General features: G+C 35.6%; 1 protein-coding gene across 3 annotated transcripts in view; it reads right to left on the bottom strand.

Annotated features, from left to right (window-relative positions):
• LOC145667072 (uncharacterized protein C2orf42) overlaps positions 1-10,907 on the bottom strand; it is a 47,563-nt gene extending 36,656 nt beyond the window's left edge. For 2 of the 3 annotated variants that reach the window (XM_081734777.1, XM_081734779.1), the window contains exons 1-2: positions 10,753-10,907; positions 1,019-1,240 (exon numbers count right to left, since the gene is read on the bottom strand). In XM_081734777.1, coding sequence (XP_081590903.1) covers positions 1,019-1,231 — 213 coding nt within the window. In that variant the 5' untranslated portion in view covers positions 1,232-1,240; positions 10,753-10,907. The other variant, XM_081734778.1, reaches the window with a different exon arrangement.
• Positions 10,908-15,222: the final 4,315 nt, after the last annotated feature.

Genomic DNA, 15,222 nt, shown 5'->3' with positions numbered 1-15,222 from the left:
TCCGACTGGCCACTTTGAAAACTGTTTACATGGGATAATCATAGATGAATCATTCCTTGTAAAAAGTTTTCAATGTTGCCAGTCGGATTTTAAAGTTGTAAAGCAATAATAATGTTGTCATATTTTATGTCCCCTGTGGGGGACGCCGGGACCGACATGGTTAATACAGAGTCAATGCGAGATAGATTAGTAGGTACTGCTATGTTCCATGCAGGAGAATAATATTCAATGATCGCAAGAAATAAAAACCTTATAGAAAATTGTAAGGGCAGGGAAACTTTGTACTTCCGGAAATCTAAAGAGTAGATCAAGTAGCTTCATAGCTCAGGATGAGATCGAACTAATATGCTCTGCAAAAGAGAGTTTTTCATCAAAGACAACACCTAGATCTTTTTTTAGATGAAACGAGTTTGATAGGTACATGGTTAACATTATATATCTGTCGAAGAACGTTCTTTTTTAAAGAAAAAGAGATTGTAGTACATTTGTTGGAGTTTAGAGACAGATTCCAGGTAGAGCACCAATTACGTAACATATCTATGTCAGCTTGCAGTGAGAAGGCATCGTCTGAAGAGTTTACGGTCATCAGCGGAATGCAATATATTTGATGAAGAGGTCGAGAAGATGCTAGGTAAGTCGTCCATATACCATAAAGATATGTACCCAATTTAATTAGACATATGTATTCTATAGCATCTATTACCACAGAATGTCATCAACGTTTATGAAGAAAGCGTCTGGCACATATTCTTAATATAACAAAATAATTAACCTGCATTATATCGTAATATTTAACATTCGATGAAAAAATTTCGAAAGCTGTTCCAGCTAATAGAAATGTGAGCTTTCTGATGTTTGCGTTCATCTTTGAAAGCGTGACCGACAAAGATGAGTGAGTGGCTCTTAAACTTATTTCATCATTTTAAATATTATAACATAATATAGGTTACTTACTGAGTTATATTTATTTCCTGAAAAGGGAATTCCTTCAATTTGTAACCAAACTGAAATTAATTACCTGACTGGAGGCGTTCGTAATAAGTTTACAGGCTTCTGTCGATAGTTTCCTCTTCTTTCCAGCTGCTTTGAACACAACATCGCATGATTTATTTTTACAACTGATTCCTCTCGTACCATTATACGTTCCACACTTCGGGCACTTCCGTACACCTCGAAGAGTAGCTCTTCCTAAATCTGAGAGTAATGCTTTCAGTCTATCTTCATTTGGCATGATTTACACCTGAAAAGTGAAATACTTTTTAATATATATATATATATATATATAATATATATATATATATATATATATATATATAAAATAGTACACCATCTTAGTTTTGTAAGGATTTTGCAAAAGAGTATTTGAAAATTGAGTTTTTAAATAATTTTAATTTCCAAAATTAACAAAGGATAATAACTACAAAATTTCGCATTGAAAATATACTGTATATATCTATATATTTTTCAGCAAGTTGAGTGCGGGTATTTGGAAAAATGTTTCCATGTAAATAGGACTCATTTTGCGCAGTAGTATTCAAAGAAGATACTTGTTCAAACCTATCAAAATATTTTCTTATCGTTGATAGCGGTATATTTATGTACACTCATGTCCAAAATTGATTGTCGCATATCTATAACTGTCTTCTTGTAAGAATATAATTTGATAATGATTTTGCAGGTATTTTAATACTGATACTATGTGTATATAACCGGGAAATGTATATTTGTGGTACATTTCATAGGGAAAAAATTATAAATACAAAAATTAGAATGAGTAAAACAAAATGTTGCTTAATGGACAACAAAGTTTTATTTTCGTTTTATTGGTCTTATTTACTGCTCTTCTTACATGAAATCTGCCACATACATGTCTTTGCCGATTATACACATACCAACATTATAAGAAATACCGGGCGAAGTCGTTATCAAATTATATTACTACAACAACATATTTATAAACATGCGACAACAATTTTGGACATGAGTGTACATAGTTTTTCTACATCACAAAAGTAGCTAAAACTCAATTTTCAAGAATAAATCTTCATAAAATAAAGATATGAGAAGCTCTACAAGCTACACAAAAATGTACGAGTTTTCGTTAATTCTGGATTCTGATATTTCAAGGAAGAAAGAAAAAAACAACTACAAGAGAGGCGTTCCTTAGAAGGTCTCAGTCTATCAGCGCGTATGAACATATTAGGCTTTGACATCCATTGCAATTTGCACCAACATAAACATATCAGATCGTTTAGAAAAAGTATTGAGCCTCTTGCGTACGAGATAGCGTTAAAGTCTCAAATCTCATGGTATGAGCCGCAGGTGGTCAATCCTAACGTCATTTGAGAGCTGACAGTCCAAGCTAATAAAAATGCAAAAAGTGGTAGAATTCTTACAATCAGGCATATAGGCGTCATAAAGAGAGTGACCATCCCATTGCAATTTTGTTTAAGTAAAGGCTCAAATGCTGCGCAAGCCTTGAGAAAATTTGTGCTATTTATGGGCAAGATATGTTATCGAAACGAAGAGCCAAAAGACGATTCAGTCGCTTTCGTTCCGGAAATTTCGATATTCAAGATGCTTTTCGTTGTGGGGACCAATCTCAGCAAAAGTGAAAAGTTATTCTGGATAAAGTCAAGCAAGACCGGCATGTTAAGCAGTCATGATCACCAAAATGTGTTAAACCATTTAGAATGAGAAAAAAAGAAGCTGGACGTTTGGTTGTCGCATGATCTGACTCAAAAAACATTTATTGGATCGAATTTCTAAGTTTGAATCTCTACTGAAATGTAACGAACTCTTGGTTCATTTCCCAAGCGGCTGATTGTTATACGTCTCCCTCCTTCCAAAATGGAGAAAGAAGACTTGAAATATCTTGGCTGAATTAAGCCACTTTATGTTATGCTCACATTCTCGAAAAAGAAAATTTGTTTTATAAATCCCAAATGGGTAAAGCCACTTTCTGTTATGCACTTAAAAGGAACGAGAGGAAAAAAAAATAGTATGTCAAAGGTTGTTTAACCCAGAACGCAATTAAATTACAAAAAAAAAAAAAAAAATATTTACAGGTTCTTTCTAGAATAGTATACCAGCCGTAAGATCCGTAAAAAAAAAAAAAAAAAAAAAAAAAAAAAAAAAAAAAAACTTTATATTTCTATATTTGCAAATATACTATGTATGTATGTATGTATGTATGCAAGTATGCATTAACTTAATAACAGGCTCATTCGAGATATAAAGTTAATTTAAACAAATTGCTTTTATTGCTTTCAGATAATATTAATGTTACAAGCCATGAACTGTATCACTTCAAACGTTCAAGACAAAGAAGAATGGTAATAACTTCATCAGAAATAATTACAACTGCATTCAGGGGCGGATCCAGGGGGGTGATCGCCCCCCCTTCCCCAGAAGAGGAAACTTTCTTATTTTATATATATAAATAAAATACATCCCAACGTTTGGAGCCCTTAAAAGTAGCAGTATGACAACCCCCCCCGCCAGAAGTCGGTCTTGGATCCGCCCCTGACTGTATTGAAGACTACAGCTCATACATGTCTATGCTCTTATAATATTTCTGTCAATATTTAAATTTTGAATGTATCACTTGATTGGATTAATTACAAATCAATAAATTTAGAAACATTACAATATTTTCCTTTCATTCTTTAGCTAGATCGTTCACATTGGATCTTTTGTTCGTCATAGTATGATAGGTAGCCATCTACGGAATCTTACTAAGACTGATTAAAACACATTACATATATAAACCATGCAATTGATTTGAGCTGACCCAATCCAATGACTCCATAATTATTATAATATGCGTCACAAAATAATGAGTGAATACAACCGAAACGTAACCACTAGTCAAGTATGCATTGAGTGCATTGGAGGTACGCATTGCTACAAACTGCCATCTTTATAAATTACTTTCAAACCAGTAGCACATACTAAGTACCTAGCCATACACTATAACTACTTCTTGATGATGATTTATGAGCTATATACAAATGACATGCAACTAAAAAAAAACCTAAGCGTCTGAATATTGACATAACGCATTTTAGTAACTGCGTATCACTATCTACAGCTAAGAGCCAAAATATTTATATTTTCGATCAGCACCATCAATTAATCTAATCAGAATAACGAGTCAGTTTTATTATACGAAGGGCAGCAAACTGAAGCTGAACTTCCCTTAATTAAATACATAAAGCTACTATTTCGTTAGATGTTTATATAATAAGGACTGTTTCCCAATGTGACGGTAATAAAATTTTATAGTAATCTTAGCTAATAAGAATACTGACAACGAAACAAAATTTGTTTGAAGCTGACATTGTATTAATATCAAGTATTATCAATTTCATTCTTAGAAAAGAATAGCGAAGTGGAGACCTGTATAGGAAATGAATAAGATGTGTGACGCAACACCAATTTAGTTACACATAATATGATACATTCGCAACTACACGTTTTGTACTTATTCAGGGTGTCTACTAAAATTCCAAAATGGAATTTCGTGACTTTTTCGTGACCTTTCTTTACCAAATCATAAAAAATTTCCTAACATTTTCAAGAGCGAATTTGAGTGCGAATTAGGCCGAATTTTCACCCATGCGATAGAAACGTATTTTGCTTGCGATTTGGCAGCAAAGCCGACCATAGACATTTTTGGTGGTGAATTTTGACGTTTTATAGAACAAAATTTTCCAATCTGCACTTGCATTTGTACAGTTTAAAAAAAATCGTGACCCAAAAGCTAAATTTCGTGACTTTCATGTCCATTTTCTGATTTCGTGACCGATAGACACCCTGTTATTAGAAAGGGGGAAATGTGTGAGTCTGTACGTAACGCTAATTCCTAACAGTTAACGGTCGCTCTAATAGGTGTCGCTTCATGTACTACTTGCCTGATGCCAATAGATGGCGCTAGCGTGCAGGCAATTTGCAGATTTAAAACTAATGTAAAGATTTAATTGCAACTTAAAAGTGTATTGTTTTAATTTAATTATTTGGAAATGAATAATGGTGATACTGAACATGAGCATGCCTTTGTTCATTATTACGATACAGCCCGTAACCAAATTTAGAACTCGGTATTAATATTTGTAAAGCAGAAGGTTATCCTGTGGGCAAATTAGTAAGAAAACAGTAGATGTAAGCAATTAGAACTCTTAATCCTTTCGGGATTTATGGTGTATATATATATACCATACGAGTGTATTGTTTTGAAACGCTCATATTACACCTATTACTGCTGGAATTTTTTATTCTTCAGTCGTAAATGTATTGCGAAACAAATTACACTGTTTTGAGGAGTTCGTTAAGTTGGAGGAAGTCATGACGTCATTTGTTTGGCCTTCACGAGAACAACGCGAAAGACTTACTTTGTTCCCTCGCAAATGGTGTCTAAAAGGATTTATGGGATCCAAGAACTCATATAGAGTTATTTGTTTTCGACATGACCATTAGACGGAGTACATGTGTTACGGTTTATTTCCTACTTGTTCTCTCCCATCCCCCTTTACAATTTTCTTATGATTGTTTACTTTGCGTTAAAGAAAACTGGTCTTCTGTTTAAAATCTACTTGTATAAACACAAACTTTTAGAAAGGAAGAAGATTGACCTGACTGTATTTAGAACAAAGCATTTTCTGCTGGTGATAAAATGTACATGATACGGACATGCGAAAGATACCCTTTGGAAGGTTACATTATTCTGAAGAGAATAAAGTACGAACCAAAATCCTATACTCTTTCCAGCCTTAGAAAAAAGTAGATGTAAACAAACCCACCTGACTACCAGTGGGTCGATGACCAGTGATTGGTTGTTGGACTCACTGCACTAGTATCCTACCCTACTATAATCCCTACTAAAATAATAATTTCAAATAAAGATATCTGAATTTATCCTGCATTTTGTGATAATAAACGCAATATATATAATATTTAACAACAGATGTAGGTTTATTTCAACCTCACGCGTATTTGGACATATACTATTTACTGCGCATGCGTATGCGTTCACGCGCCTACCCCACTCATTTAAAATTATAGCTGGAGTGCAGAGTTTCGTGGCGACGATATGTGACAATAATCTATTTTCGTCTCGTGTTATAAATCACAAAAGAGAACACAGGAACAGCGGTAAGCTCGTTTATATAAGGATTTAAGAAAATACATATTTCCAATATAGTGTCAGTGCGTTAATTATTTACCAACCAACTATAGCCTTAACATTGTGGAAATTATGCGACGACAGTAAGCTAGCAGACGATCTTGCTGTTCACGTCTCTGGCTGCCGAAGCACGTGTGAGCCGCGGAGTAATACATTTCGCTTTGTTTATGTCCACTTTGTTCTAAGGCTGGAAAGAGTTTAGAATAATCCGAGACTTCTGGATTATTTCTGTGATATTCATCGGCGCACATTGGTAAATATTTTTCTCCTCCTTAGTTTTCAAGATACCAGATTGATATTTTGCGAATGCATTGCGGACACCACTTAGTATTTTTCAAGTGATTTAGAGATCTGTACGTTAACACAGCGCTGGTCCAGAGGGGCCTAAATTTTTGAAAAAGCATTAAAAAAAAAAATCCTCGAATTCCCCTTTTAAGGTATACGATAACGACATGCGAAATGTAGCGTTCATATGAGCGATTTATTCTAAAGAGAATGAAGTACGAACCATGATCCTAGGGTATATAATGATAATGTAGTAGCTAGTTGAATGAAAATTTAAGATTAACCTCAACAATCCCCACATCTCAAAAGGGCTAGTTAAACACGATTTTAACTTGTAGAGTAGAAGGCTTGGGAAGAAAAACTAGCTTTGCATGATGAATGAAGAGGAATTACTTATTTTATTGTTTTTAGCTTGCTTATATGTTTCCTTCATTCTCTTACAATTTGATTTTTATTACGGTCTACTTCGTATATGATATCCGTAAAATTACACAAGTAGAATGCAGTAGAACATGGCAGATTGGAATAGAATAGAACAGACTATAGTTAATTAACCTGAGTTAGATTACCTGTTTCTACTTATTCTATTTATGGGTTTATTTCTGGATTTCACGTAGACGCCATCACTGATTCACATTTTTCGAAATCTTTCCGATTACAAGAATTTGTTTATTCGAAAGTTCAGGTATTCAAATCACTTATAATTAGATTAATGAATTAAAACATGAACAGTGTTTGCCACGAACTACAGGGTAGCCCAGAAGTAGGTATACACCCCTGCATTGATGAAGTATAACATTCTATTTATGGGTTTACTTGCTTCAGCTGTTCCGTACGGTACTGTATACCTACTTTTGGGCCACCCTGTACATTTTTTCATTCTCTATATTTTAGAATATCAAAACAATCATACAGGCTGCGGAAGATAACGTTCACCGCAACCCCCCCCCCCAAAAAAAAAGGAAGTTTTCAACAACATGCCCACCATTTGACTCAAGTTGATTTTTACAATTACGGCCATCAAATGAGTTTAGGCAAGGTCTATATTCCTTCTCGTGCTTTACTGCTTTACGTCCTTTTCAAATGCATCACTGGATAATCAGAGGTTGAGTGCTCATCAACTGTGACACGGCATTTCTACTGTTTAATGTTACAAAAATAAATAAGTAAATAAATTTTTAAAAATTACAAGTACTTGTTTCAACCATGAGAACAAACTTATATCCTTAGGAAATTTTGAAAGAAAGAAAACTTTCTGTAGGTGCGTATCTACTTTCGCTAACGCGATTGCTCCCTACAGACACAAACCTGCGGAGGACCTGCTGTTTCACCCTGCTCTAACCAAATTAGATTCAATACCAGCTTACAGTGAATATCTAGCACAGGTTGGTACCTAGCTTTTACACACATACCCACACTCGCTAGTGGTCTTCGTGGCCTTATGGTTAGCGTACGCACTTTCAGTGTGGGAGAGCCGCATTCGAGTCTCGCTAGGTGCTTACGTGGTTCGGATCCGATGTTAATCTCCAAATCAACCAACCTACCACAGTTGCTAATACTGCTAAAATAACCGGTTTTACGGCATATTGGTTTGCAAGGATATTAAAAATCTGTACAGTTTGTGGGTAGGTGCTAGCAATGTAGAACACATTAAAATACTATTTCTACGAAAAAGTGTGATGTGTTGTATCTATGTTATTTCGAATTTCTTTGCGCATTATCTTTTAAGTGCAAAATTTTACTCAGTAAACTAATCAATATTTATTTCTAAAGTGTTTCTCAGTGTTGCACAGTTTGTTGTCAAAGTCCTTGGTACTTTGCGGTTAAAATTACTAAGTATACATGAAAAAGGACTATTTAGATGTTAATTTCCGCAGGTGGAGCATTTCTGCATAATGTAAATGTTTACAAGAGTACTTAGTGTAATGAAAGCATTATAAGTGCTAGAAAGTTGGACATTTGTTGAAAATTTTGAACTTTACAGCAGAAAATATGTTGGGTTCCCTCGAGTAGACGTTTCTACCAAATAGAAACTTTAAATAAAATACGATGTGGAACACTTTTCGTGAATAAATCAGATTGTGAATATAAGCAATTATTGTCAGTGCACAGCATATTGAAATAAACTTTGAGTGATAGTGAAAGAATTGTATAAGTGTACTATTCCACTATCCTTGTTTATGCGTATACCCCCGTCGCTGACACGCCTCCTCCCTACTGACACCCCCTCTCGCTATCACTCGCGCACCCTGCCTTGGGATATTATTTAGTTTCTCCTGCAAATCACTTGGCAGTGACTGTGGCTCACTTGGTAGTGATTACAGTGCGTTATTTGTAATTGCGATGAGTGTTATTACAGTATACATGTGGCATAACAACTACAATGCATAGAACACGAGCCATCTTGCGCTAGGATGTCACTAAAAGGCACGAATACTATCTAACCGTCAAGATAGGCGTGTCAGCGATGGTGGGTATACACATAAACGAGGCTACAGACAATGGTTTACTGTAAGTCACAATATCGACCCATCAATGGACTTCGAGGAGATAATGGTAATTGTATACATGAGATCCCCCTGATCTGCGTTTCTTCTGTTTTCTATTACCACTTCTACATGAAATACCATAAATTTTCTACCTAGTGCAATAGTAAGAAGTATCCATGTGCACAAGACATGCGTTAAATTCCCCCACCCACACACACACTGTCATAGATAAAGTACAAGGGCACTACACATGCAGACGTACGTTCTTTTTTATTTTTGTATCAGTCGATAAGTAAATAAAAGTCGCTTTGTTACCCCCTTTATAAGTTCGTACATACTCAATAAATAATCCCTAAAAGTATGAGCGTCCTGCTCCTTCGGGAACCGATGCAGCTTCATGTATACTATATCCGAGATAATTCCATCTTGTCCTGACTCGGTGCAATAGCATCCGTGCTTCTTAGTGGCCACCTAGCACAAGAGTTATGCACTGTAGTTCTTAATGCCATATGTCTACACTATATTCATACTGAGTCCTCCTAACGTCAATCTACAAGTAGTAATGGAGATCCTCATTTAGTGCATGCTCTGCTAAAAGAAATAGAAAGCTCTAATCTGACCTGAAAATTTAAGAATTTGTCACAATTTAGAGGAACAGTCTGCTCGAGTAATGCCAATATACTCTTGTTTCAGTTATTTGGTATGTCATACACTTTAGAAACATTAAGGCACTTGTAAATACAAGATACAGGCGCGATAGAACTGGTGCTTGCAGTGCCGATTTAGCACAGGTTTGTACGTTTCTCGCATAAATAATAGATTTTGCGCACCCTCCGTATGGATGTGCCGCGCGCGAATTCACCATCTTAGCTCTTCGGCCTGCGTGGACGTAGAATACATACAAGTCTTTGCTTGTAGTGGATACCTATTATTAGTTGGTTAGTTTATGCCGAATAAGTGTTTCTATGGCACTCAGTTTGCATGCATATGATCAATCTGTATGCAACTATTTGGGCATGTGCAATTAAAACGAGAGTGTAGAATATCTTACGGAATCGTTCAAAGCCAGAAAAGTGAAGGTATATATATATATTTAATTTGACGAACTATTTTAAATCTGTACGGAATTTATTCTTTAGTAATGGGTAACGAAACCCAAACTCCTTAACTTGAAAGTGCTGAATAATTATGAAGGTTAATTTATTTATTTCCAAAACAGGAAAGAGAAAATAGAATTGGTAAACACCATTAATCTCCATAAGCTTCTGCGTTAGAGAACACCTGTTTAAATGTTTACCTTATGCTACTTCATAAACATCCTTGCACTTCCATAGTATCAACATTGTATCATTATTAGTTTTTGTAGTAATGGTTTTTGCTAGTTGATTGAAAATCTTAAGCACTTTACATTTTTACTTTAAAGCCTTTACATTTGTTTGCATATAAATATATTTCAAGCTACACGGACAATGCCAGTTAGCGTATAGGCCTACTTTAACTAGATATATTTGTAGGTATGATTATTATGCCACTAATTCTAAAGTGCTTTTTCAAAATAGGAAATTAAATACTTATTATGAGAATTGTTTTAAGTTTTGTTTATTTTGAAATTTATGTTTAAACACATATGGGATGAACTGTATTTCACCATTAGAGACAAGATTTCATACAGTTAAGCATTGATACCGACCCTTAGGTAGTCTATACATATTTAATCAAAGTGCATATTGAAAAAAATGCTGCAACACGGCTATAGTTCTCATCATTGTTCCTTTCCTTCTAATAATATCTTACCTTTTTTTCGCTGCTAGAACAGCGCCATAATCTGCTGCCGTCACCTTAATAAGACGCTTCTTGCAATTGGTGGAGACGATTTACGTCATGGTTAACTCATTTTATGCGCAATTTTATTGGCGACTAAAACATTTTTCTGTGTGATTTGAAATACTGTAATCTTGTAAACATAAATTTCAGCATGACAACAAACTACAATTTAGGCAAAAAATTGCATTCATAACCACTAGATTAAATCTAATATATAATTCTAAAATTAAATGTCTGAAAAGTGTGTGGAATGCCACCACTTTGTAATGGGTGTGTGGGAGTTGTCTAAACTGCGTATAACGATATTGCTTCGTAGTGAAATTAAGATTACTTTATAATTACTATCCATATCTATTGATGATGTTCTGTATTATATTTCACTTTGCAATATGCTTTACGAAGGAGACTTCTTTAAATTGCAAAATATTATTTTCAATACCTATTAAACATATTTTAATCTTCCGTTAAAACTATTAAGGGCGTGTCCACAGCGTACATCGATACAAAAACTAAGATATAAGTAAGATATTTAAATCGACAAGTTAAAAGAACTTGTGAATTTTGATTTATAGTCATATTCACCACAAATAGACTAATAAGAACGAAACTATCATTCAAATGTGATCTGAAGTTATCGATTGCTAACTGAAGTACTGATTTCCTAGTAAGATTTGAACTTGGAACCACTCATAATGAAAGCGAGAACGTTAGCCAAGAGACTATGAACGAATCAGGCTCGTAGCCACGGGGGTCTAGGGCGGCCCCCTAAATTTTTAATGCCCCCTAAAATTTTCACAATAGGTTTGAAAATGTACTATATGGTTGGATCGCCCCTTTAACTTCAACCGGGCCCCCTCTACACTTTTGGCCTGGCTACCGGCCTGGACCGAATAACATCTATATCTATATTTAGTTATGTCCTCTAGAATAAAGAAGATGAATAATTAATGAAAGTGAATTACTGCGAAATTATTTTGTGCTCTGCACCGGGAATCGAACTTGGAACCATGTGCAGCCAAGAGAATATACATCAGCGGAGAAGGATATGACCAAGGTTGCCAACCCAAGCATCCAAAATATCCGTTGCAAGCGCTGGTAAATTCGGTCGGTCATAAGTAAATAGCGGTATTTTAAAAATTAATAAAACACTGAACAACCAAATTATAGACATATTAATGTACTTTCTGACAGTGAGCTATTTAATGAGCTGTTTGACATAAAATTCCGAGATATGTAGAGCATTCTAAATTCTAAGCTAAAACCACACACTTTTTTTGTTAGTGCAAAATTTAGATTTGAGATAGTATCAAGAAAGATAAGAGTTTTCTTATTTAGCTCTATTACTACTATCATACTTCTCTCCCACTCATTCTTCATCGTTGCCGCTACTTATTAATCCTTCTTCTCTTCTTTCTGTTTCTCACTGTCATACATGTCAATGTTTGGACATTTTTTCTTATTGAACTACAGTAGTAACTGGAAAAAAGTAACGCCAGGAATTTGAAAACGCCTCTTGGTAAGAAAAAATTATAATTTTTCATGTTTTAGTTTTCAGAAATTGACTACATAAAATACACGCTCCACCGCTGCACTTGAATGAGGAAGGCTTAAAATGCACCAAAAAATTAAATAAAAGAAAAATTATGGCTTCAGAGTCTCAGTAATTTTGTTTCTAACACTATTCCAAAAGTTATGCCCTATTTCAAAAATCTTCCACGTAGCGCATGCACGACCGCATGCATGCATGCACGATTGGTGTGAAAGTGTGATGAACAGTGAAGCCATATCTAGCATCTTGGTGCTAGATCTAGCATAATTCACATGCATTTAGCATCTAGCATCTTGACTTTAGCATCTTGGCCAAATCTAGCATAATTTCATTCTTCCCTCTGATGAACAGAAAAAGAACGAAAATGTAGATGATTCACCGTCGGGAATTATTCTTTTTAGTTGAAATGATGCTTGGAACAATGAGACCAGTCAATATTTCCGCGGTTTTAATTTATTGTTTAATTCAGAGAAATGTTCAAAAATAGCAAAACCTGACTCTACAAAACATATTTACTTACCCATAGTTTTATTACTGTCAACTGAAACCTGAATGTGTGGTTATCTGGGATGTTTCTGACCCTTTCAATTTACAACTTGAGAGAGGAGGGATATGAACGTCAGGGGACAGGTAGCAATACACTAAAAGAAATGCTTCGGGCCTGTGTCGGAAGCGGCATGTTATGTATATATTTCTTAAAATATCATCCATTCATAAAAAATAAATTCGACCTTCCTCCCCTATAATGTGCCATTTACCAATTTATTTCATTATTATTCCTGACAGTGTCATATTAGCTTGGTACATGAATACAGTTGAAACACTTCATTTAAATAATGAAGATAAGTACGGGCGGGTCTTTAAAATTAGTTAGGAAAGATAATTTTGAAAATCTGGCATAATTTACAAAAATTTAGCATAATTCAGACCCGTGTTTGGCATCATCGCTGTTCTCGAGTGTGGCAACCCTGGTGATGAAGTTCAATTTTATCTCAATTGTGAGTCAGAGTTTGGGCTTGACGGTTGTGGTTCTGTTTGCTTTTGCGCGTACCTGTATTGTGACAAATTCAGTGTTAAAATGGAAGGTGAACCCGACTCAGGTCGAATTACACATAGTGACCAGCGTTCGTATATTAAAATCAAAATTCTACGTGGAAAGAATCCAACTGAAATTTGCAATGTTTTGCGAGAGATTTGTGGAGATAGAGTAGTGGATCGTAGCACTGTATCGTGGTGGTCAACTAATTTCCATGAAGGTCATGCAAGCATTGAGGATAAACCAAGAAGTGAAAGACCATCAACTGCAACAGACTACACCTCCGAGACAGGCCTGTAGCCAGAGCAAAAATGTAGGGGGGGGGGGGCTGGGTAAGGGGGACCGATGCAACCATATTATAGTTGATCACCATATTATAGTTCATTTGAAGGTGAAAATTTTAGGGAGGGACCGGCCCCCCCTACACCCCCCATGGATACGAGCCTGCTCCGAGATTATTGTGAACGACATTTTGAGAGAGGATCGGTGAAAACATGTAAGGAAATTGCATATAAGACTAGAATATCTGTGACTTCAGTTTACAGAATCATTACTGGAAAGGTAAAGTTGAGAAAATTTGCTGCCAGATGGGTTTCGCATGATTTGAGTGAAGAGCAGAAAACTTGTTGCAAAAGAACCGCAGAAGAATTGCTTCAACGTTCCCGAGCAGAAGGAGATCAGTTTCTCCGAGGGATTGTTGCAATTGATAAAACCTGGGTTTGAGATTTTGAACTAAAACTGAAGTCTGTCATCATAATGGAAAAGTTTCGACTATCCAAGCCCGAAGAAATTCCGCCGCCAACAATCAAAAGTTAATCATTATGATCTTTGCGTATGACATAAATGGAGTCATAGCTACAAATAGAGTGCCACAGGGAAAGTCTATAACAGGCGCATACTACAATCTGTTTCTGCAAAATGTTTTGCGTTCGAAAATTCGTCAAAGAGGGCCTGGCATGCTTGTAGCTGGTGTCCTCATTTTGCACAATAATGCAAGACCACATACTATTCTACAAGTGAGGCAAGCAGTCGACAATTATGGATGGGAAATACTTCCTCACCCACCATATAGTCCTGATATGAACCCACCAGACTTTGATTTGTTTCCCAAATTGAAGGAACCACTCCGTTGAAAACGTTTCGATACTATTGACGAAGCTTCCAGTGAGGTGACCGGTGTGATCAGACAGCTCAGCAATGGTCTTCTATATTTGGAATACAGATTTTTCCAAAACGTTGGGAAGCTGCCATAAGCAAGAATGGAGATTATATTGAAGGCCTGTAAAGGTATTTTGTACAATATATATTTTTTTCATAATATCTTTTAGTGTTCAGAACTTTGAAATGGTCCTCATATTTTGCAACAATCGCCATTCACTGCCAATCTATTGAAATTGTTCAGATGTAGGGGGACCGCCCACACGGGGTGTCCACCAAGTTCGGACTCCTCTCTCCAACTCCTCCAAACTTGGAACACATTTTACACTTTCTTAATGAAACTACTATTTAGTAAAGAAATGGTTGATGAAGCGTAAATATATGATCTTACACTTCATCTCTACTACCGGTACCTCTTTTCTTATAAAAAACAATCTGGTTCAATCTTTTTTTTTTCTGAAAGTGTAGGGGCCGGTACTTAATTACGTACGTAGAATATCATCAGTTAAATACTGGATAGAAGTAGCATCTTGTAGTATTGGATCCCCCAAACTGTACCCCTCCCAACAATAATTTTTGGGTGCGTGTTCGTGTAGATGTCACTATATGAGGAAATAATATTAAAGGAGGAATAATGAATTTAACGCTTTAACGCGCCATTTTTACCGATCAAACTGATTTGTTTTAATTTAGAGTG

The sequence above is a fragment of the Thermobia domestica genome, chromosome 12, assembly GCF_964235325.1.
Source record: "Thermobia domestica chromosome 12, izTheDome1.hap1.1, whole genome shotgun sequence".
Taxonomy (NCBI): domain Eukaryota; kingdom Metazoa; phylum Arthropoda; class Insecta; order Zygentoma; family Lepismatidae; genus Thermobia; species Thermobia domestica.
The sequence above is the reverse complement of the archived record's forward strand: the minus strand, read 5'-3'. Positions and strand labels throughout refer to the sequence as shown.